Raw genomic sequence first — 26346 nt, 5'->3', positions numbered from 1 at the left:
TCAGGATACAGAAGATTCTGTCCAAGTCTCAGACACTTGAATAAAAACTTCAACTCTAAAATACCGTCTGGTAACACACTTCTGGGACTATATTATTTCTCTATTATGTTTACTGTTCTAGTAATAATTTGACCCATGCAAGATTGACGCTTGGACCCTGGTAAATTGACTTTGCCACTAACTCAGCGCATCACCTACTATTCTCTCCTTGATTGTTTCTAAAGGTTAAATGTTTAATGGTGTTATCCCTGTTTATCACTAACTATTATATTTAAATAAGACTGCTGTTATGTTGTACATTTGAATGAAACTCGCAATTTGTGTACATCGCCTACTAACTGAAAGTAGTGATATTACACTGGAGGAGGATCAACTCCTTACTATAGTTTAAAAATCTACTATGCTAGACAATCTGCCATGTTAAAGTATTGCTGAGTTGGATAGGTCCTCATGGGCCAAGCACTTAGATCTTAGTAGACTGTTCCTATTGTTTGTATGCAATACCTTTTGTAACCTTTTTATTGTTTTGCAGGGTAAAAGGCTAATTGTTTTAAGATTTGATTGATGAATGTGGTTAGTCGCAACGGGGCCTCTTACTGTCTAGTACATTTACAAAATAGGCTTCTTGACAGGGGGATCCTGCCTTCCTAACGCCTTAGAGGAGGGTGAGATTCTTATCCTAGTCCAAAATAATCCGACTGTACCACTTAAAAATAAACATAAACAGCTCTCCAGTGCTTTATTGTTAAAATATAAATAATGGGTACCTAATATATGACATAAGATTGGGATGGGCTGTTACCTGAATTGTTAGAATTTTAGTATTATGTTGTTTAACTGGTCGGGGGTGGGGATACTGACCCCGTGCTCACTTTCTTTCTATTTCGCTTTCACCTCCTTATCCATAGAGGGTGGTATAGATATTTTCTAGCGCCCTGATTACCCCCAGCATACTGCTGGAATATTCACTACTACTTTCCTGACCCATATTATTTTACTTTACCTACTTCTGCTTCCTCTTCTCTTTTTCTGCCTGTCCTTTTTCTCTCCCCCCCCTCCCCCCTTTTTTTTTCTTCTTTTTTCTTCCCCCTCCTCCTCTCCCCCCTCTTCTCCTCTCCCTCCCTCTCCTAAGGCCCAAGTGTTCTTTTAGTAAATATATCCCTCCCCAACATGTTGGAACCCCGGAGTAAACAGAGCTTGACGATCCTGACGCTAAATGTTAAGGGCCTTAACACACCTGAAAAGAGATGCCATCTGGTAAGGGACATATCTAGGTTAAATTGTGACATTGCATATCTTCAAGAAACCCATTTCAAAAAAGGGAAAGAGCCAAAATGGTTTAACCCCAAATTCCCAACCATGTTCTTTGCATCTGGCCCCTCAAAAAAAAAATGGAGTAGGAATTATCATAAAACATTCCACCTCCTTCAACTTGATGCAAGAGATTAAAGACCCTGAGGGCCGTTACCTAATAATAATAGGCACACTGTACAACAGACCTGTCACGTTGGTTAATGCTTATTTTCCAAATGTACGCCAACACAAATTTATGACAACCCTCACCAATAAAATACTTGAAACTCAAAAAGGAGCTTTACTCCTTGCAGGGGACTTCAATCTACCCCTAGACCCACTACTTGATACTTCCAGGGGAGTAGCATCTGTTCCAAAAAAGACCATCAAACAATGCAACACTAGACTGGAAGAGTTGGCAGTTCACGACACCTGGAGAACGCAATATCCCATACGACGAGACTATACCTTTTTCTCCCACCCCCATGACTTATACATGAGAATTGACTATATCTTCACAGACCAGACTACTCTAGCCTCAGTGGAGAAACCACAAATTCTTCCCATGACTTGGTCGGACCATGCTCCGGTCCTCTGCAGACTGAACTGGCCAACTATACCTGAACACCCGTTTATATGGCGGTTTGACGATTTCCTACTTAATAATCAACTGCTTAGAGGTAAAATAGAAACCACACTCACCGACTATTTTACCATTAACGACATAGCTGAGACACCAAAGCACATACTCTGGGAGGCGCATAAGTGTGTACTCCGTGGCGAACTTATCAAACAGAAGGCCATTTTGACAAAACAAACTAGAACAAGGTTCTCTTCACTTTTAACTAATATATGCGACTTAGAAACAAAACATAAGAGACAGCCCTCGGACACCTCAACACTCACTGAATTTAACAAAGCTAGGAGAGATACAGGACATCTATATGCTAGATCAGAAAAAGGCGCTGCGGAACCAACAAAAGTTTTATGAATTTGGGGACAAACCAGGTAGATTACTAGCCAGAGCTCTTAGGAGAAAACAACTGAAGACACATGTACACACACTACTAGACAAAAACGGTTTAACACATGCAGACATCCCAGCCATTGCAGAGACTATAAAAGCATATTATCAGGACCTATACAACTTGCAGAATCCCTCTACCTCTCCCCGAAACGGCGAACAGAAATCATCATCCCCAGACACGAGTGCCTATCTGGACTCCATTGACCTTCCTTCCCTGTCTCAAGCAGATGTAGAGACCCTAAACGCTCCTATTTCTGTGTCACGAACTATAGAAGACTTACCATCGGGTAAAAGCCCGGGACCGGACGGCTTTAGCGCCAAATACTACAAGCTCTATAAACAGATCTTGTCCCCTCAATTAGCCTGCCTATTTAATACCTTGGACACCTCCCAGGGTTTCCCTCCTTCGATGCTAGCAGCCCATATTACAACTATCCCCAAACCGGGCAAACCAACAAACAGGGCTGAAAATTTTCGACCTATTTCACTTCTTAATGTGTTCCAACAGGTTAAATAAATTTCTGCCCGATTTGATCTCGCCAGACCAGGTGGGATTTGTACCTGGCCGAGAGGCCAGGGACAACACTATAAAAGCCACATTACTAAGTAATTACGCACAAATTAACAAAGTCCCGATGATTATGGTCTCTACAGATGCTGAGAAGGCCTTCGACAGGATTAGCTGGAATTTCTTGAAGGCAGTCCTGTCGAAGATGGGGTTTGGGCAGACCTTTATCCAAAAAATCTTCTCTTTATACACGACCCCATCAGCTCAGGTTAGGATTAACGACATTCTGTCTGACCCCTTTAACATTTCCAACGGCACCAGGCAAGGGTGCCCGCTATCTCCACTGTTGTTTGCCCTAGTCATGGAGGTTCTGGCTCAAAGGATAAGAGATAATAAGAGAATCAAGGCAATTAAGATAGGGGACCAAGAACATAAATTGTCAATGTATGCAGACGATGTCTTTCTCTCTTTGACAGACCCACTGACTTCGCTCCCAGAAGTACTGAGAGAATTCAAGATATATGGTAGGTTCTCAAACTTTCACTTAAACAAAATCAGAAATACTAAACATTAGCCTTCCCCAGACAGAAATCTGCCAACTTTCCTCTCTCTGCCCATTACGCATCCAAACTCGCACCCTAAGATATCTGGGAATTAATCTTACTCCTTCCCCAGACACATTATTTGAGGCCAATTACCCACAATTACTCTCAGATATCATGGGGGATCTCTCCTCATGGAGAAACAAGCCAGTCTCCTGGCTAGGGAGAATCAGCATCGTTAAAATGAATGTCCTACCTAGAATCTTGTATTATCTCCAAACCCTCCCGATCCCCCTACCTACACACTATTTATATAAACTACAAGGGATGTTAGAAGAGTTTATTTGAAAAGGAATTAGACCAAGAATTACAAAAAAAACTCTTTACCTATCGAAGGAGAGGGGAGGACTGGGAATTCCTAACTTACTAGCTTATAGGAAAGCCATTAACATTCAACATCAAATTGAGTGGTGTCACAACTCTCAGGGGAAACTTTGGGTGCAAATATGCAGGACAATTTTAGGAAAACAGAACTCAGGGACCCTGGGCTGGACATCCACCAAATCTAGGCCCAAAATACTAGAAAGTTACTCAATTATTAAAGAATTTTTTACTAGGTGGGACAAATCACTTGCGGAACATCCATATATCACCTCCAACCCTTCCCAACTCACGCCATTTGTAGACAACCCGGATATACCTTTTTCGTGTAGGCAGCGACTGGTGATAGATAAAACTATTTTCACAGGTGGTATTTAACCGCCTTTTGACAAACAAAAAAATTAGGGACAGAGGGGACCTGCGACAGACCGGACTTGATATCCCATGGTTCTATCACACACAGCTCCAGCATTTTCTATCAACATACAAAAGATCTAAGGACATGACTAGACAGCTGACTACTTTGGAATCTATCTGCCTACTCCCAAACACACCGAAACACCTGATCTCCATAGTTTATCGACTGATCCTTTCGCCAAAAGAAACACCCTTACCCGACTATGTGAGACGTTGGAATAGGGAACTGAACCCGCCCCCTACCGACAAAGAATGGCATGTCAGGGCCTCAGTCTCGGCGAGAATAACCGAGTCGAACTATAAATTTCTGTCTAGGTGATATCTTTCACCGGACAGAATACAAAAGATTTACAAACCAACCGACGGGAGATGTTGGCGCGGATGCGGGGAGCGTGGCACCCTACTCCACATTTGGTGGGACTGTGACGTTATAAGACCTTACTGGCGGTCGACCTTGGACATTATGGGGACCACAATGAACAAGCCCTTGACCAGAACACCCAACCTTCTATTATTTCATGACCTTCCCAAATTTAAAGATAAACTCTTTCTAATAATGCTCAATAGCGCCAAGTCCCTTATCCCCAAAAAGTGGAAAAAGACATATACTCCCACAGTGATGGAGTGGGCTCTTCAGGTGGACAGACTGCTACAACTGGAAAGATACAGGTATATGAGGGATGACAAAATAGAAATACACTAGTACATGCTGGAAATGTGGAAACCAATAATCTCAGACTTCCGAAACAAAGTATAAGATAAGGACTGACAATAAAGACAAACCTGAGGAAGGAGAGGAAATGGTGGAAACACGTAAGCCAGGTTGAAATGAACGACCAGGGTACTGCTAGAGCATCTATCATTACTGCCTGAGGATACCTTGACCTGGACCCGTAACAAGGAAGTTTGGCGTTCTGACAAGACACCATCAGATCCAATTCTGGTGTGCCCCATTGCTGAATCAATTGTGCAAACACCTCCGGATGGAGTTCCCACTCCTCTGGATGAAAAGTCTGACGACTTAGAAAATCCACTTCCCAGTTCTCTAAAGAAATTAAAAACTAATATTTTATCACCTCTTTCACTTTACCCTTCCTAGTACTTAGAGTAGGCAAAGAGAATGACTGGGGGGTGGAGCTAAGGGAGGAGCTATATAGACAGCTCTGCTGTGGTGCTCTTTGCCACTTCCTGTTAGCAGGAGGATAATATCCCACAAGTAAAGGATGAATCCGTGGACTCGTCGTACCTTATAGAAGAAATTATATTTAGTACAAAGTATAGCCTTCACCTTGTGATAGTGAAAAATGTAGAATCACGGACAAGGTTAACGATTTAGAAACTTTATGCTAAAGAGATTTCTAAAATGAAAAAAGGATTACTTTAACAGTTAATAGACAATAGCAATGTAATGTAAAGGTTCAAGAGAAGAACCTTGTAATATATAAAAACTAAGTTCAGATTCCAGGGTGGAGAAAAGAAAATGCATGCTTACCTGATAAATGTATTTCTTTTTTGACACGATGAGTCCATGGATCTGGTATATTCACCTCCTGGTCAGCAGGAGGAGGCAAAGAGCACCACAGCAGAGCTGTTAAATAGCTCCTCCCTTCCCTCCCACTCCAGTCATTCGAACGAAGTTAGGAAGAGAAAGGAAAAACCAAGGTGCAGAGGTGTCTGAAGTTTACAATAACCCACAATCGGTCTAAAAGAACAGGGAGGTCCATGGACTCATCGTGTCAAAAAATAAATACATTTATCAGGTAAGCATACATTTTCTTTTCTTTTTTAAGACACGATGAGTCCACGGATCATCTTAATTACTAATGGGATTCAATACCCAAGCTAGAGTACACAGCTTGGGCATTGAAAAAGTGCGATGAGAGGACCAAGTTACAGCCTTGTAAATCTGTTCCACAGAAACTTCATTCATGAATGCCCATGAGGAAGTAACAGCCCTTGTGGAATGAGCCGTAACTCTGGAGGCTACTGTCCAGCTGTCTCATCTGCAAAACGTATGATAGTTTTCAGCCAAAAAGAAAGAAAAGTAGCCGTAGCTTTCTGTCCCTTGCGTTTTCCCCAAGAAAACCACAAACAAAGAAGAAGACTGACGAAAGTCTTTCCTTCTTAGAAGAAGGATTAGGAGACAAGGAAGGCACAACAATCTCTTGATTAATGTTCAGAACAGAAACAACCTTAGGAAGAAATCCTAATGTGGTACGCAAAACTTAATATCTAAGGAATGCATAGGCTCAAACAGAGCCCCTTGAAGAACATTGAGAACTAAAGTTTAGACTCCATGGAGGTTTGAACACAGGCCTGATTCTGACCAACAAGGCCGAACATCTGAGACATCCGCCAGACGTTTGTGTAACAAGATAGATAAAGCCGAGATTTGACCCTTTAGAGAACACGTCTAAAAACCTCTCTCCAAATCTTCCTGGAGAAAAGACCAAATCCTAGGAATCCTAACTCTACTCCATGAGTAGCCCTTGGATTCACACCATAAAGATATTTACGCCAAATCTAATGGTAAATCCTTCTAGTTACAGGTTTACAAGCCTGAATCATGGTCTCTATGACCGAATCAGAAAACCCCCGCTTGGAAAAATCAAGTGTTCAATCTCCAAGCAGAAAGCTTCAGAGAAACTAGATTTTGGGGAAGGAAAGGCCCCTGAATCAGAAGGTCCTTCCGCAACGGAAGTCTCCAAAGTGGAAAAGATGTCATCTCCACCAGATCTGCATACCAAATCCTGCGAGGCCAGGCCGGTGCTATGAGAATCACAGAGGCCGGTTTGATTCAAGTAATTACTCAAGGAAGAAGAGCCAAAGGAGGACAACAGGTATGCTAGATTGCCAGAGCATCTATCAGTTCCGCCTGGGGGTCCCTGGATCTCGACCCGTATCTCGGGAGCTTGGCATTCCACCCCTGGGATGTCGATTACCGACAGGCAGCTAGAATGGGCTGTAAAATTTGGCACTGCATGTGTGGGCTGTAAAATTTGGGACGCTTGAGGAGAAAGCTGCGGCATATATTGAACATTGTCATTAGACTCCTGAACAGCATCTGCCTTAGAAAATGTTGGCTCAGAAAAAGTATCCCTATAATTCAAAGTTCTTTCACTACATGCAGAACAGAAAGGGATTGGTGGTTCCACATTGGCATCAAAACATAAAGAACAATTGACATTTTGCAGGGCCTCTTGGTCCATTCTAACTCACTATGGATCAAAAAAATCAAGTAAAAAGTCTAAATCTTTTATTAAAATTTAAACAGAAAAAAAACGTTACTGTCACTTCAATTTTTAAACTAACTTTTTTACTCTTTATTTTTCTATGCAAAAAAAGAAGCTGAAAGTAATTCAAAACACATCTACACCTCAGCTTATTTTCGGAGGTGCCTACCTGCCCTGCTGACACCGTAACTTTGATAATCCCCTTGGCAGAAGATCCGGAACTCGGCAGTAGATGTATTGACCTGCTCTCCGGTTCTAGAAACTCAAGTCCTTAGACAAACATGCGTAATCTAAAGGAGACTAAAACGCTTTCCCCCGGTCACAGGAAGAAAGGAAAATTGCCGCCTCTCAAAGCTCTGCCCATCGTGGGCGTGTTAAAGAAATATCCCGGTCGGCATCTTTCTTTTAAAATTAAACCGCCGGGATCAGTGAAAACCGTCGAAAAAACTGAGCCCAATTTCTCTCCGCCCCAGTGCCTGCATAATAAGCTGTCAACATAAGGCACCTCCATCTATAGAAGAGTTTATGTGTCCCATTCTTTACAAATAAAGTACCTTAATTTTCTCTGAGTCTTCTTACTTTCCCAGAATATTAAGTTAGCACTTACCTCATAAATCTGCACAACAGCAAGGCAGCTCACCAGGTTTGAGAGGTCCTCTCCCTCACATTGGACCTGTGGAAAAGAAATAAAGACTGAGTAATATTACTCAGGCTTTAGGAGTTAGGGCAGCATAAACTATATGGGACGCGCAGTGAGAATTATGTCCCACAAGTTCCCATTGCTCTAAAGCCACCACCGCTCTACTGAAGAGACCGATAAGGCTACACCCTAGGACAAAGCAGCACAATCTTGTACTACTTATTAAAAGATTCTTCAATCAAGAGTTTATTATTTTTTAACACCTAACTTTACCACCTCCTTGTTCTAACGTAGGCAAAGAGAATGACTGGGGTTGGAGGGGAGGGAAGGGAGGTGATATTTAACAGCTTATGCTGTGGTGCTCTTTGCCGCCTCCTGCTGGGCAGGAGTGATATTCCCATTAGTAATTAGATGATCCGTGGACTCATCGTGTCATTAGAAAGAAAAACGGTGTCATGAGGGAAGCAGGTGAAGTCCCCTGGATATTCTGTACCTGTATCAGATAACCTACATATAGCCACTGGGCTGTGTAAAGGCACTTACCTTACGCAGCACCCCTCCACTGGCTTACCAGGCATGTTAATGTTAATGCAGCAGTATCCAGTAGAAAACCCATCCAGTGCAGGTATCCAGTACCGCAGAGGATTGCAGTAGGAAATACCGGAGACCCTCAGGGGGATGCCAAGTACGAGTCCCTGCAACACCTAAGGGTAGTTATGGCTGAAGTCCCATAAGGAAAATGCTCTGCACATAACAGGGTATATTCCCGTGTCCCTGTATCATTCAGCTGCTGTGAAGAGTTTTTTTCTTCTCTGTAAATGATACTCCTCAGGAACTCTGGGTCTCACAAAAGGTCTGAGCTCCCAATTTGTAATCCATAAGCAAGTAGCTGTAACAACCTATATTCTCAACCATCTCCTACAAGGCCAAGAACAAAACTAGAGACAGATGTTATGGAGGACTGTGGACCATCATTTTACAAAAAAAAAAAAAAAAAAAATTATGCTTACCTGATACATTTATTTATTTCTTTACACAGTGAGTCCACGGATCATCAATTACTGTTGGGAATATCACTCCTGGCCAGCAGGAGTCAAAGAGCACCACAGCAAAGCTATTAAGTATCACTTCCCTTCCCACAACCCCCAGTCATTCAACCAAAGGAAAAGGAGAAAAGGAAATAACACAAAGGTGTAGAGGTGCCTGAGGCTTATATAAAAAACCTGTCTGAAAACAGGGAGGGCAGAGGACTCACTGTGTCGAGAAAGAAAGAAATTTATCATCAGGTAAGCAAAAATTGGTTTTCTTTCGTAAGACACTGTGAATCCACGGATCATCAATTAGCTAGAGGACACAGATAAGGGAGGGCAAGACAGGTAACCTAAACAGAAGGCACCACTGCTTGCAGAATCTTTCTCCCAAAAGAAGCCTTAGCCAGTTGCAAAAGTGTCAAATTTCTATAATTTGGAAAAAGTATGTAAGGAAGACCAAATTGTCACCTTGCAAATCTGCTCCACAGAAGTTTCAATTTGAAAACCCGAGAAGAGACAGCCCTCGAGTGAAGAGACAGCCCTCGAGTAGAGACATAACTCTCTCAGGAGACTGCAGCCCTGCAGTCTGAAAAACAAATTAAACTTCTCACCAGAGAAGTAGCATTAGCTTTCTGTTACAGAAAAACATTAGGTACTCACAACATCCAAATAGTGCCCACACGATCCTCAAAAGATAAGAATGAGGACACAGAGGGAACAACAATTCTCAAACAATATTTCCACTTAGGACAAAAAACTGCCTTATCCAAAATAAGACAAAGCGATCACACTGAAAAGCAGAGGAGTACATAAACTCTCCGAGCAGAAGGTATAGTCAAAAGGAAAACTTTTAAAATCCAAGGAATGCTATAGATCAAACTGAGCCAGTTGCAAAACCTTAAAACAGGGATAAAACTCCAAGAGGAGCGACAGACTAAAACACAGGCCTGATACTAACCAGGGACTGACAAAAAGATTACACGTCTGGCACATCTGCCAGACACTAGTGTAGAAAAAGATAAAACAGAATACTGACCCTTCAGAGAACTGACTGATCACCGTCCTCCAGTCCTTACCAGAGAAACGGCAAACCCCTAGGAATCCTGCCCTACTTTCAAGAGTAGTCCTGGGATTCATACCAATCATGGAATTTATGCCATACCTTATGGGGAAATCACCATAAACAGGCTTGCAAACCTAAATCGTGGTCTCAAAAGACCGATACAGAAAAACCATGCTTAGACAGAACCAAGCATTCAATCTCCAAGCAAAAAGTTTCAGAGAACTCAAAAGTTGTGTGAAAAAAAAAAAAATAAATGGACCCTGAATTAGAAGATCCTTCCTCAGGAACCACCACCAAGTTGGAAGAATTACATCTCCGCTAGGTCTGAAAACCAGATCCTGCGATTATGTAAAAAAACATTTAAAATTAAGCTCCCATTTGATACGAGCAATTACTGTGGAAGGAGAGCAAACCGAGGAACAGGGATGTCAGACTAAGCTCCCCAGGAACCGCCATGAAAGTTAACAGAGCAGTCTGCTGATTTCTTGACCTATAACATAACTTGGAACGTTGGCGTACTGCCAACGCCAACTTCAGCACCTCCCATTGGAGGATTAACCTAGAGAACATCTCCAGGAGAAGCGCCCACTCCCTGGGATGAAAAATCTGAATGCTCAAGAAGTCCACTCCCAGTAATCACTCCTGAAATGTGAATAGTGGATAAGCAACGAATGTGAGTGTCTGCCCATCGATCAATGCCAATCATGGCAAAGGAACTCCAGGTTCCTCCCAGGTGGTTAATGTAACCACTGAGATTAAATTGTTCAACTAAAACCTGACCAGTCAGATAAGGCGACTGGAGCAAAGCCATCAGAGCACTGAAGATCACTCAATTCCAAGAAGGTTATGGGGAGAGCAGACACCTCCCAAGTTCATAGTCACCAACCTAACGGGCTAGCGACCGTGGTCACTATTACTCAGGAAGGTGTCCGGAAGCATGTGCTCCGAGACAGATGCTCCTGAGAAAATCAAAGATTCTGGAGAATGCGGGCAACGATCCCGCTACCTCTCACATGCTAAGCGAGCGCTCTACCACTAAGTCCCCTCTCTGATATACAGGGAAGAATCTCATGTCAACAGATCTAGATCTATCCTCAGAGCCAGAGCCACAAGATCCCCGGTCCACTATCTGAACATGCATAACAGCAGACTCTCAGATGGAATCGAGCAAAGGAATGATGTCCAATGAAGCAACCATCAGACCAATTATCTCCATACATTAAGCCACTTAAGGGCCAAACAGAAGAGTGCCGAAAGAGGCAAGAGGAAGAATCTTCTAATTTCTGACCTGTCAAAAATATTTTCAGAGTTAGGGAAACTAATATGGTCCCTAAGAAACTACCCCTGTAGTTGGAACAAGGGGACTCATTTCCAGATTCACTTCCATCCGTGGGAATAAAGAAACACAACAAGGTCTCTGTATGAGAGAGAGTGTGCTTGCTGAAAAGATGGCGCCTGAACCATTATGACATCTAGGAAGGGCACCACAGCAATTCCCTGAACCTGATCACTGCCAATATAGCCCCATTTGAGAGGCATGGCAAGGCCAAAGGGAAGAGCCACAAACTGAAAGTGTTTGACAGAAAGGCAAAACGCAGGATCTTAAAAATGCGCATTTGAAAAACGGTACCCTGAGACAACTTGTTGAGACACATTAGGTCTACCATAGGACGAAAAATCCTAAACTCTGTTTTCATACAGGAACGATCCCTCACGTGGAAGAGAAGTCCCAAACGCACTACAAAAATTCCTCACTGTTATCTGGCCTGCAGATAAAATTGAGCGGTGGAACCCGCCTCAGTGAGGGAAAGAATGAATACTATGCATTAATCCTGAGATACTAGGCCCACAGCCTATCTGGGACATCTCGTATCTATGTTTGAAGACAGAGATTCAGCCCCCCACCTGGACCGATCCAAGATTAGGGCAAAACTGCTGTAGGTCTATTCATCTCTTGTTGTAGAAAAGACCATTTTCCTGAACTATCGGGAAAAAAAAAAAATCCTGTCAGATCTGGCCCAAACAAGGTCACTCCACTGACCATGATATAGCCACAAAGCCCCACAGTCTAGCACCGCAAAGTTGGATATCTTGGCTGCCTACTTAAAATCTTGCATGGCAGTATCAGAAATAAAAGAATTGGCTATCTTAATTCTGTTCTGGATCTCCTCCTTAAATGAACCCCCCCTACCAATTGGAACAAACAAGGCGTCACACCAATAAGATGCCACACTTGACAAAGTGGCAAAACAAACTTCCATATAAGCCTATAGCTTAGCCCATTGATCCTGAAAGAGCCACTATCCTCTCTAGGAATCGTAGTTCTCTTAGCCAGAGTAGAAATGTCCTAGTACAATAGGCACCGTGCGTCATGATATTTAATGGAAACAATGACAGGAAAAATCCTTTTAAAGACAGGAGACAGGGAAAACTCCAAGAGTAGCTCTCCCGTTCCTGTGAAAAAAAATCTCCCAGCACGGATTAGTAAAGGAAAAACTGCCACAGAGGAATCCTAGTATCTATAAAGTTCACTAGATTCTTTAGAGAGATTGACGACAGACGAATCTGAGTCGCTCCAAGGCAGCCACCTTCTTAAATCGCACACAAAGGTGTTCAAGCTTAATCTGAAGGATACTATTTCAAGCATCAGATAAATGAATTATACTGTCCGAATCTGAGAATTTAATTTCAGAAGCTACTGACATATACTCATCAAACCTATGAGGAAGGCAACCAGAGTAGCCGCAGGCGATACAGAAACCTTACTTACTATCTGAATCTCTATTATTCCTCCAGCAATTTACCCTAAGAATAGGAAAAGCAGATAATGCCACAGGTACCCAACAGATACCAGAGCAGCAAATTCTGCATGCAAATAACTCCTCCAGGAGATAACTAGGAACCGCAGGGCACTGCAGGTGACGCCATAGAGGCTTGGGACGAAAAAAGGAGAAACTGTGGTATTGCCCAGACAGCATCATCCTGGGAGACATTGGCTCAGAAGTAACACGCTCTCTCTATCTTAAGAGATCCAGCGAAACACAAAGGCAATATTATTGTGTAAAACCAACACAGAGTTTTTGCAAATAAAAACTGAGAGGCATATTAAATGCAACTGTCACTTTAAGAGCAAGTTAGACAAAGGGACACAAACACAGAGCAGATGACTATTGTATAAAATTACTGAATACTAATATGAGTATATAGTATAGTATCAGGGAGAGGGAGATATTGATTATAATTATGGGAGCATAAATTATTTAATAACAAAACATTCCCCTAATTTCTTTCTAAAAACGTTTCCAGCACATAATTCAGACAGACTGAGAAGTGGAAAAACAACTCTGTTCTCAACCAGTATACTGAGCTGTAGGATCACATGACCCGGAGAGAAATTAACATGGTGCCGCATCTCCTTCACAGTGAAGAAGGCGGGGACACTTCCACAGCATGGTAATTAAGCGCAAACATTTTCTAGCATCTCGCTTTATTAAATCAGCTGAATACACCATCGACGTCTCTATAAAAGCAAAAAGACACTGAAAAACACTTGATGCAAAATTCCTTGCCCCAACATTGATCGCAATTGAAGCGTGCAGACACTGTTCTGGATCTCCGCTACTCTGTCAACAGACAAGAGAGGCAGAACACTCTAAAAGAGACCGCAATGGCATCCTCTCTAATAAGTATTGAGCGCACAGGAATGCTTATTACTGCGCAGCCCAAGTAAAAAAGCATGCGCCACTGACCATGAATTAAAAGGCTACACAAGCTTAACCGGAACACAGCCAGATGAATTAAAAATTAGTTAGGAGTCATTAACCCCATAGGAGCCTCTAAACATGAACACATGAGCCCAAATATAAATACAGGTAGCCCTCAGTTTACGCCAGGGTTAAGTTCCAAAAGGAATGGTTGTAAATCGAAACCGTTGTAAATTGAAACCCAATTTATAATGCAAGTCAATGGGAAGTGAGGGAGTTAGGTTCCAGGGCCCTCTCAAAATTGTCATAAGTAACATCTAATACATTATTTTTAAAGATTTGAAATTAAGACTTTAAATGCTAAACAGCATTATAAACCTAATAAAATAATCACACAACACAGAATATATAATTAAACTAAGTTAAATGAACAAAAACCATTTGCTAAACGGCATTATAAACCTAATAAAATAATCAAACACAGACTTCACTTGCATTTTTCTGCAAACAGTTCTTTCTATGCATTCCAATCTGGACTGATTTATAGACAGGAAGATCTTGTTCCTTTGAAATCTGCTCGATAGCTCAGGTCTGGTTAAACTGATTAATTTCAGCTTGCTTGGCTTTGCAGCAACACAGGCAGACAGCTCCACCTACTGGCTATTTTAATAAATGCACTGCTTCTCAATAGCAGTCACATGACTGGAAAAAAAGGTTGTTATTCTGAAACGGTGTAAATTGAACCGTTGTAAACCGAGGGCCACCTGTACAGGGGATTCTATATTAACCCCTAGTCTCCTGTCATCATAAAGTGCCTGCACACTGCCTAAAATATCCTTCTAAATGATGTACATGTCTCACATAATGTTGCAGAGAGGATTTCAAACTTTTTTAGTGCCAGTCTTCCAGCCCCAGAAGAATAAAGCACTTACCTGTACTTCTGGCTGTCCGGCAGGACGACGTCTCACTCGGTATGAGAGGATGCCACAGAGACCTGTGACAAAAAGAAAGATCAAAGTAAACCTACTTTGGCTTTCTATACAATGGCAGCAACATGTTAAAAAAAAAAAAAACGCAGTGAGGCCCACCTCACAAGTTCCTAACTGCTTTAAAGCCACCACTGCCCTACTGAAGAGGCTAACGTGGGGTACGGCAAAGCCCAATCTTTAGAGAAAATATCAGAGCAAACCTACAAAAAAATCTTGATTGAAGTGAATAAATCCAATCTCTTCAGACACTAAAAAACTTCACCTCCTCCTTGCACCGAAGGCACAGTGAATGACTGGGGGTTGTGGGAAGGGAAGTGATACTTAACAGCTTTGCTGTGGTGCTCTTTGCCACCTCCTGCTGGATAGGAGTGATATTCCCAACAGTAATTTATAATCTGTGGACTCACCGTGTTTTAAGAAAGAAATAGATATATTAAAGTCTGCATTTATGTTTTCAGTCATGTAAAAAAAAAAAATACACAATATAAATATTGTAAACGTAAGATATACTGAAACAGATTTACAAAATAAAAGCAATGTGCTTTTTGCCTTCAAGAGAGCAAAAGTAAAAATGTTGACGACCAGCAAAAACGAAAAGGCCCAGACCTTAACCATTAAGATAGTAACAAATATACTTAAATAATGTTCATTTGAAATGCTGCTATATAAAAGGTACTTTAAATATTTAATAAAATACCTCAACAATGCTTTGTAGAAAGGAAAAAAAAGTCACACATATGCAATGAAAATTACAGAAGTGCACATACTTTTTTCCTGCTTGTTCTTCTCTCTGTTTTTCCTGGATGCCATCAGCAGCCTGGTGAAAGTCAAAGACTGAAAAATAAATAAAATTAATACATCAAACAATAGAAAAAACAAGAGACATTTAAAAGGCAGGATAAAGATGTGTTACTTATTAGAGCACACAAGCAAATTGAATACGTATATTTTAGTGTGATATTGGTAAATTACAACCTGGCCAACTTATTTAGCATGTACAAAATTAAATGTCATAATTGGGGTAAAAAAAACGTGCCCAGTCTCTATTCGAAATTAACATCTAAATTGCAAGTCCTTAGAAAATGCAGCAGATACAATAGCACTACTCGCACAACTCAGATGTAGAACTAGCTCTGTGAGTCCCAAGTAGTATTTCAACAGTTTAACCTACTTCTGGGGTTTAACACACAGCAGTATAGAGTTGGTAATCTTAAAATTACATTCGATAGAGCATGTAATTATATTTTCTTTCCAATAGCATGGAGAGCCCACGATTCCATTCATTACTGTTGAGAATTCCACTGCTTGCCACCAGGAGGAGGCAAAGACACCACAGGCAAAGCTCAAGTATCCCCCCCACTTCCCATAATCCCCAGTCATTTTTTGCCTTCCTGACACGGAGGAGTGAGAAGATAGTGCTCTGAAGAAATATTGAATTATTTTATGGGTAGTTTCCCTTCAAGCAGGATTGGGGTAATGTTGTGTCCATGTAATCCTCTTGAGTAAGAGTATTGGTAGCCTTTAGGTCGCAGAGTAGTCTTTGTTATCTCTCCAGTAATCTATGCCAACACCCCACCCGGCAACCAAGGTTAGTTACTCCTCTTTCCTTTCATCTCAGGTCCCTGCCAGAAGTCTGGATGAAGCTGACAGACCTGAAAGTACTGTGTCTGCTCCACAGTAGAAGACCCTGAAGGGTAAGTCCTTTTTCTTATATATTTCCTAGAGAAAAAAAAAGTCATGGAAGGAGGACTGGGGTGTTATTCAGGAACTTAGTTGGACCTGCTATCCCTAATAAGGGGTTTGTATTATATATTTATTATATATATCAGCATGTTTTGGATATTTTGTGGTTTGAGCAGTTACCTGGCCGTCTGCTAGTGACAGGATTTTTTGCCGCCTCAAATTGCCTTATGACAGTTCAAAAGTACAGGTATGAACCTGTCAGGCAGTATGGTGTGTGGGGACTGTTTCATACTTTAGAGGCATCTTAAGGCTCTGACCGTGGTGTTTGCCGTGCTCACTCTGTCACTAAATCTTCAGTCTGACTCCCAACTGATAGATGACAGAACGAGACACAGACACTCCATGTGCAAACGTCTGCACAACTGCTTTAAATGCTGTACACCTATTAAGATTCTATCCATGTCTGTCCGGTTTTAGCACGTTAAGACCATGAGGCTGAGCAGTGTTCACACGGAATGGTATTTTTACGGGGCATCTATGTACTGGCCATTAATCTATGAGAATGTGATTTCCACAGTGTGGTTGTGGCGCGATCAGTTTGCGCACTTGTAATAGACCTTACACGCTGGAGATCAGGTTGTGGCTTTTTATCCTGAAAAGATAAGATTAAGCCTCATATTTTCTAGGTTGTCAGGCAGTACATAATTTTTAATGCCCCTCAGGATGAGAGGCGGATGACCGTTGCTAGAGTTGTAATCTTCTCCCTGAGCGGGTCACGCTGTTCTCTAATGGAGATCACAGCGCCATTTGAGTAGCGGCACTTAAGAGGGTTTAAAATGCTCTCTATGGGTTATTTATTTATCCCTCAGCCTGGTGCTTGCTCAGAGATTTGGAAAAGAGATCACTTATGCATCCTTCAGTAAGCTGCATATCACGGATATGGCTGCCGGTGCGCACTTCAAGTCTGCGCTTCCCGCCACGGCAGTGTTTCTGGCGCCATTTGTTTCTACTGTCACCATGAAGGGGGTACTGAATATAACTCCCGGTGCGATAGTATTAAGTACGGTAGGCTTTTAAAAATATGTTTGTATTTAAGCCTTGATACTCAATTTGTTAGTGGATTAACAAACAGATAAGAGGTTTAAAAGAGTGGCTTAGACTAGTGTACTTATTTTCTCTCTGGGCTCTTTTACATCTGGCATCATGCTTTTCACTTTATGCATGGTCTTTGTTATATATGTTTTTGTCTTAGTGTTCTTAGGAAAATATTGTTTCTTCTCTTGCATACCTTTTTTTTTTTTTTTTTTTTTTTTTTTTTTTTTTTAGGCATATGTGGAGTCTACTGCAGCTCCAGTCTCGAATACTCATGATCCCGTCTGATCTCTGGAGTTGAGCAGGCCTAATCAGTACTTAGGTGGGAGTCCTTCTGGGACCTCCAGGTGCAGTAGGCTTTTTATCTTGACATTCTCATATTGAGAAAATTCTCTGTCTAGGACTGTTGCTTTCTGTTTTTGCCCCATGTAAAAAAAAAAAAAAAAAAAAAAATCTGAATGATTTTGAGACATTAAAGGGACGCTGAACCCAAAAAGGAAACCTTATAATGAGAAAAAAATAAATGAATGTATCCATTTACATCAAATATGATAGAAATACAATAACATATTAAAGGGACACTTAACCCAATTTTTTTCTATCATGATTCAGATAGAGCATGCAATTTTAAGCAAATTTCTAATTTACTCCAATTATCAAATTTTCTTCAATCTCTTGGTATCTTTATTTGAAATGCAAGAATGTAAGTTTAGATGCCGGACCATTTTTGGTAAATAACCTGGGTTATTCTTGCTGATTGGTGGATAAATTCATCCACCAATAAAAAAGTACTGTCCGGAGTGCTGAACCAAAAAAGAAGCTTAGATGCCTTCTTTTTCAAATAAAGATAGCAAGTGAACAAAGAAAAATTGATAATAGGAGTAACTTAGAAAGTTGATTAAAATTGCATGCTCTATCTGAATCACGAAAGAAAAAATTTTGGGTTCAGTGTCCCTTTAATGTTATTGTATTTCTATCATATTTGATGTAAATAGATACATTCATTTATTTTTTCTCATTATAAGGTTTCCTTCTTATGACTGCTTCAACATATGTTGTTCTTTGTACAATCATAATTAGTTCAGGTTTATTTTCTGTTCTTTTACAAGGTTTCTTGCTGACATTTGGTGTCTTATGTTTATCCACCCTGTCGGTTTTTGCTCTACCTATTAAATAGGTCTAGGTGGCCTTCGGCTTTATTGCAATTTGGATTTTTCCATAGCAGGGGAAGATCCAGTCTTCTCTCTACTTGACTTTTTTTTTTTTCAGTCTTCAGTGGCGCTGTGCTTGGAAGCATTTGGTCTCATGTGTGCCTGCTTGGGCATTACCCTATGCACTCTTCCATTCCAGACCTCTCCAACTATGTAGGCTCAGTTTCTGGAACGTCTTTTTTGGGGGATCAGATGCCAGCCTTTCAGGCTGGGTTTCTGTTTGGGGTTCTTTTAGAACTCAAGTATTCTTTTCGAAGAACCTTCTGGAACAGAGTATATCTATAATTTTTGGTAGCGTGGCTCCAACAGAGCTTTGTCCGATTTATCAGATGCCTTTCAGTCTACATAAGCTCTGATTTACATCGGTCCTCAAGGAAGATCTCCCAGAGCCTTCATGTAGGGCGGAGTTTTTGATTTGATTGTCCTTTTTAAGCATTTCATATCGGAGAGTAAACTTCTGAAAAGTGTTAGGTCTGAATAGAAGGGCGTTAATTTTTCTCAGGGCTTTGGGCCCTTCTGAGGTGTTCTCCAAGCTAATCCTCAGGTGGGGGTTCCGGAGATAGAGTTACTGTTTTGTTTCTTCATTGACAGGGTCATAACCGCATTAAGCAGAAGGGGACCATGGTGATACTATGTTCTCCAGTTTGACAGCTCAGGACTCGATCTGTGGATCTAGTACGGAAGGTCCTACTTATAGGTACTTTCCTTCCTCGAAATCTGACTGCGTGGAGATAGACGCTTAGTCCTCTCTAAGGATAGTTTTCAGTTAGGGACTTTGTCTCTCTGAGTCTGTTTTTTGTTCAGACCCTGGTATATTTCAGGTCTGTGTTTAAGCTTGTTGTTCCTTCCTGGATCCTTAATTTGGATCTTTTTGAGCCTACCATTCTGTTGATATTTAACTTTTATCTTAGAATGTTCTGTTGGCTTTTTTCTTGTAGTTTTCTTAGGAATAAGGGTGTTCTCTGTACTAGTGTTTCCAGACCGCAATGTTAATCTGGAGATTGTACTTCCTTCCTGCTGTTTTTATCCCTCTTTTCAGAAGGGACGTTTAGTTCTTAATCTAGATGAGGTTTGTATTCTAGAGTTTTTTCTCCAGGCTACCAAGGAGTTGATATAATCTTCGTCATTGTCTAGGGGTCTCTGTAACCATTTTTCCTTGTGTTTGTAGGTTGTCTATTGATTGGCTTATAGGTCAGCTGGACAGTTGCCTTCTGACTATCAGTGCTGTGTCGCATCCCGGACCGTTAAGGATAAGCTTCAAGGGAACACATCTGTAGGGCAACTTCTTTGCATGCCTTTAACAATTTTTACAATCTAGATGTGTTAGCCTCAGCTGAGGCTTCTTTTTGGAGAAAGGTGCTTAAAGTGGTGGTGCCTTCAGTTCAAGTCTGCCTGCCTTTTGTTCTCCCTCCCTGTCCATTCTGTGTCCTCTTTGGATTGGGGATTGGTTTCCCAACAGTAATAAATGGAATTGTGGACTCTCCATGCTATTGGAAAGAAAGCAAAAACATAATTTATGTGGGAACTTGCCTGATAAATTCATTTCTTTCATATTAGCAAGAGTCCATGAGCTAGTGACGTATGGGATATACATTCCTACCAGGAGGGGCAAAGTTTCCCAAACCTCAAAATGCCTATAAATACACCCCTCACCACACCCACAAATCAGTTTAACCAATAGCCAAGAAGAGGGGTGATAAGAAAAAAGTGTGAAAGCATAAAAAATAAGGAATTGGAATAATTGTGCTTTATACAAAAAAAATCATAACCACCACAAAAAGGGAGGGCCTCATGGACTCTTGCTAATATGAAAGAAATGAATTTATCAGGTAAGTTCCCACATAAATTCTGTTTTCTTTCATGTAATTAGCAAGAGTCCATGAGCTAGTGACGTATGGGATAATGAATACCCAAGATGTGGATCTTCCACGCAAGAGTCACTAGAGAGGGAGGGATAAAATAAAGACAGCCAATTCCGCTGAAAAATAATCCACACCCCAAACAAAGTTTAAATCTCATAATGAAAAAAACTGAAATTATAAGTAGAAGAATCAAACTGAAACAGCTGCCTGAAGTACTTTTCTACCAAAGACAGCTTCAGAAGAAGAAAACACATCAAAATGGTAGAATTTAGTAAAAGTATGCAAAGAAGACCAAGTTGCTGCTTTGCAAATCTGATCAACCGAAGCTTCATTCCTAAATGCCCAGGAAGTAGAAACTGACCTAGTTGAATGAGCTGTAATCCTCTGAGGCAGAGTTCTATCCAACTCAACATAAGCATGATGAATCAAAGACTTTAACCAAGACGCCAAAGAAATGGCAGAGGCCTTCTGACCTTTCCTAGAACCAGAAAAGATAACAAATAGACTAGAAGTCTTACGGAAATCCTTAGTAGCTTCAACATAATATTTCAAAGCTCTAACTACATCCAAAGAATGCCACGATCTTTCCTTAGAGTTCTTAGGATTAGGACACAATGAAGGAACCACTATTTCTCAACTAATGTTGTTAGAATTCACAACCTTAGGTAAAAATTTAAATTAAGTTCGCAAAACCGCCTTATCCTGATGAAAAATCAGAAAAGGAGACTCACAAGAAAGAGCAGATAATTCAGAAACTCTTCTAGCAGAAGAGATGGCCAAAAGAAACAAAACTTTCCAAGAAAGTAATTTAATATCCAGCGAATGCATAGGTTCAAACGGAGGAGCTTGAAGAGCCCCCAGAACCAAATTCAAACTCCAAGGAGGAGAAATTGACTTAATGACAGGTTTTATACGAACCAAAGTCTGTACAAAACAATGAATATCAGGAAGATTAGCAATCTTTCTGTGAAAAAGAACAGAAAGAGCAGAGATTTGTCCTTTCAAGGAACTTGCAGACAAACCTTTATCCAAACGATCCTGAAGAAACTGTAAAATTCTAGGAATTCTAAAAGAATGCCAAGAAAAATGATGAGAAGAACACCAAGAAATGTAAGTCTTCCAGACTCGATAATATATCTTCCTAGACAGAAAGATTTACGAGCCTGAAACATAGTATTAATTACAGAGTCAGAGAAACCTCTATGACTGAGAATCAAGCGTTCAATCTCCATACCTTCAAATTTAAGGATTTGAGATCCTGATGGAAAAAAGGACCTTGCGATAGAAGGTCTGGTCTTAACGGAAGAGTCCACGGTTGGCAAGTAGCCATCCAAACAAGATCTGCATACCAAAACCTGTGAGGCCATGCTGGAGCCACCAGCAGGACAAACGAACGCTCCTTAGAATCTTGGAAATCACTCTTGGAAGAAGAACTAGAGGCGGAAAGATATAGGCAGGATGATACTTCCAAGGAAGTGACAATGCATCCACTGCTTCCGCCTGAGGATCCCTGGATCTGGACAGATACCTGGGAAGCTTCTTGTTTAGATGAGAAGCCATCAGATCTATTTCTGGAAGTCCCCAGATTTGAACAATCTGAAGAAATACCTCTGGGTGAAGAGACCATTCGCCCGGATGTAATGTTTGGCGACTGAGATAATCCGCTTCCCAATTGTCTATACCTGGGATGTGAACCGCAGAAATTAGACAGGAGCTGGATTCCGCCCAAACAAGTATTCGAGATACTTCTTTCATAGCCAGAGGACTGTGAGTCCCTCCTTGATGATTGACATATGCCATGGTTGTGACATTGTCCGTCTGAAAACAAATGAACGACTCTCTCTTTAGAAGAGGCCACGACTGAAGAGCTCTGAAAATGGCACAGAGTTCCAAAATGTTGATTGGTAATCTCGCCTCCTGAGATTCCCAAACCCCCTGCGCTGTCAGAGACCCCCATACCGCTCCCCAACCTGTCAGACTTGCATCTGTTGAGATCACAGTCCAGGTCGGAAGAACAAAAGAAGCCCCCTGAACTAAACGATGGTGGTCTGTCCACCACGTCAGAGTGTCGTACATTCGGTTTTAAAGATATTAATTGTGTTATCTTTGTATAATCCCTGCACCACTGGTTCAGCATACAGAGCTGAAGAGGTCGCATGTGAAAACGAGCAAAGGGGATCGCGTCCGATGCAGCAGTCATAAGACCTAGAATTTCCATGCATAAGGCTACCGAAGGGAATGATTGAGACTGAAGGTTTCGACAAGCTGAAACCAATTTCAGACGTCTCTTGTCTGTCAGAGACAGAGTCATGGACACTGAATCTATCTGGAAACCTAAAAAGGTTACCCATGTCTGAGGAATCAACGAATTCTTTGGTAAATTGATCCTCCATCCATGTTCTCGAAGACACGATACAAGTCGATTCGTATGAGATTCTGCTAAATGTGAAGACTGAGCAAGTACCAAGATATCGTCCAAATAAGGAAATACCACAATACCCTGTTCTCTGATTACAGATAGTAGGGCACCGAGAACCTTTGTAAAAATCCTTGGAGCTGTTGCTAGGCCAAACGGCAGAGTCACAAACTGGTAATGCTTGTCTAGAAAAGAGAATCTCAGAAACTGATAGTGATCTGGATGAATCGGAATATGCAGATATGCATCCTGTAAATCTATTGTGGACATATAATGCCCTTGCAGAACAAAAGGCAGAATAGTCCTTATAGTTACCATTTTGAATGTTGGTATTCTTACATAACGATTCAATATTTTTAAATCCAGAACTGGTCTGAAGGAATCCTCCTTCTTTGGTACAATGAATAGATTTGAGTAAAACCCCAGACCCTGTTCCAGAACTGGAACTGGCACAATTACTCCAGCCAACTCTAGATCTGAAACACATTTCAGAAATGCTTGAGCCTTCACTGGATTTATTGGAACACGAGAAAGAAAAAATCTTCTTGCAGGAGGCCTTATCTTGAAGCCTATTCTGTACCCTTGTGAAACAATGTTCTCAATCCAAAGTTTGTGAATCGAATTGATCCAAATTTCTTTGAAAAAACGTAATCTGCCCCCTACCAGCTGGGCTGGAATGAGGGCCGCACCTTCATGTGGACCTGGGAACTGGCTTTGGCTTTCTAAAAGGCTTGGATTTATTCCAGACTGGAGATGGTTTCCAAACTGAAACCGTTGCTGTAGGGGAAGGATCAGGCTTTTGTTCCTTATTGTGACGAAAGGAACGAAAAAGATTAGCAGCCCTATATTTACCTTTAGATTTTTTATCCTGCGGTAAAAAAGTTCCTTTCCCCCCAGTAACAGTTGAAATAATAGAATCCAACTGTGAACCAAACAATTTATTACCTTGGAAAGAAAGGGAAAGCAAAGTTGACTTAGAAAACATATCAGCATTCCAAGTTTTAAGCCATAAAGCTCTTCTAGCTAAAATAGCTAAAGACATATACCTGACATCAACCATGGCATCACAAATAAAGTTATTAGCATGTTGAAGAAGATTAACAATGCTATGAGTATTATGATCTGTTACTTGTTGAGCTAAAGCCTCCAACCAGAAAGTTGAAGCTGCAGCAACATCCGCCAAAGATATAGCAGGTCTAAGAAGATTACCTGAACATAAGTAAGCTTTTCTTAGAAAGGATTCAATTTTCCTATCTAAAGGATCCTTAAAGGAAGTACTATCTGCCGTAGGAATAGTAGTACGTTTAGCAAGAGTAGAGATAGCCCCATAAACTTTAGGGATTTTGTCCCAAAACTCTAATCTGTCAGATGGCACAGGATATAATTGCTTAAACCGTTTAGAAGGAGTAAATGAATTACCCAGATTATTCCATTCCCTGGAAATTACTTCAGAAATAGCATCAGGGACGGGAAAAACCTCCGGAATAACTACAGGAGGTTTAAAAACCATATTTAAACATTTAGATTTAGTATCAAGAGGACCGGATTCCTCTATTTCTAATGCAATTAAGACTTCTTTAAGTAAAGAACGAATAAATTCCATTTTAAATAAATATGAAGATTTATCAGTATCAATCTCTGAAACAGAATCCTCTGAACCAGAAAAATCATTATCAGAAACAGAATCAGAATGATGATGTTCATTTAAAAATTCATCTGGAAAATGAGAAGTTTTAAAAGACCTTTTACGTTTACTGGAAGGAGGAATAACAGACATAGCCATCCTAATAGATTTAGAAACAAAATCTCTTATGTTAACAGGAACATCCTGAGTATTAGATGTTGATGGAACAGCAACAGGTAATGGAACATTACTAAAGGAAAACAGAATTTATGTTTACCTGATAAATTACTTTCTCCAACGGTGTGTCCGGTCCACGGCGTCATCCTTACTTGTGGGATATTCTCTTCCCCAACAGGAAATGGCAAAGAGCCCAGCAAAGCTGGTCACATGATCCCTCCTAGGCTCCGCCTTCCCCAGTCATTCGACCGACGTAAAGGAGGAATATTTGCATAGGAGAAATCATATGATACCGTGGTGACTGTAGTTAAAGAAAATAAATTATCAGACCTGATTAAAAAAACCAGGGCGGGCCGTGGACCGGACACACCGTTGGAGAAAGTAATTTATCAGGTAAACATAAATTCTGTTTTCTCCAACATAGGTGTGTCCGGTCCACGGCGTCATCCTTACTTGTGGGAACCAATACCAAAGCTTTAGGACACGGATGAAGGGAGGGAGCAAATCAGGTCACCTAGATGGAAGGCACCACGGCTTGCAAAACCTTTCTCCCAAAAATAGCCTCAGAAGAAGCAAAAGTATCAAATTTGTAAAATTTAGTAAAAGTGTGCAGTGAAGACCAAGTCGCTGCCTTACATATCTGATCAACAGAAGCCTCGTTCTTGAAGGCCCAAGTGGAAGCCACAGCCCTAGTGGAATGAGCTGTGATTCTTTCAGGAGGCTGCCGTCCGGCAGTCTCGTAAGCCAATCTGATGATGCTTTTAATCCAAAAAGAGAGAGAGGTAGAAGTTGCTTTTTGACCTCTCCTTTTACCAGAATAAACAACAAACAAGGAAGATGTTTGTCTAAAATCCTTTGTAGCATCTAAATAGAATTTTAGAGCACGAACTACATCCAAATTGTGCAACAAACGTTCCTTCTTTGAAACTGGATTCGGACACAAAGAAGGCACGACTATCTCCTGGTTAATGTTTTTGTTAGAAACAACTTTCGGAAGAAAACCAGGTTTAGTACGCAAAACCACCTTATCTGCATGGAACACCAGATAAGGAAGAGAACACTGCAGAGCAGATAATTCTGAAACTCTTCTAGCAGAAGAAATTGCAACCAAAAACAAAACTTTCCAAGATAATAACTTAATATCAACGGAATGTAAGGGTTCAAACGGAACCCCCTGAAGAACTGAAAGAACTAAATTGAGACTCCAAGGAGGAGTCAAAGGTTTGTAAACAGGCTTGATTCTAACCAGAGCCTGAACAAAGGCTTGAACATCTGGCACAGCTGCCAGCTTTTTGTGAAGTAACACAGACAAGGCAGAAATCTGTCCCTTCAAAGAACTTGCAGATAATCCTTTCTCCAAACCTTCTTGAAGAAAGGATAGAATCTGAGGAATTTTTATCTTGTCCCAAGGGAATCCTTTAGATTCACACCAACAGATATATTTTTTCCATAT

The 26346-nt window shown here is 41.0% G+C and overlaps 1 protein-coding gene across 1 annotated transcript in view; it reads right to left on the bottom strand.

Annotated features, from left to right (window-relative positions):
* Positions 1 to 26346, bottom strand: part of ADSS2 (adenylosuccinate synthase 2) — a 306217-nt gene that overhangs the window by 189004 nt on the left and 90867 nt on the right. Inside the window, exon 5 of the mRNA XM_053711169.1 lies at positions 15596 to 15662. Within this exon, the coding sequence (XP_053567144.1) occupies positions 15596 to 15662 (67 nt within the window). The remainder of the gene's footprint in view (positions 1 to 15595; positions 15663 to 26346) is intronic.

This window comes from Bombina bombina, chromosome 4, assembly GCF_027579735.1.
Source record: "Bombina bombina isolate aBomBom1 chromosome 4, aBomBom1.pri, whole genome shotgun sequence".
Lineage (NCBI taxonomy): Eukaryota > Metazoa > Chordata > Amphibia > Anura > Bombinatoridae > Bombina > Bombina bombina.
This window is presented reverse-complemented; position numbering and strand designations above follow the sequence as displayed.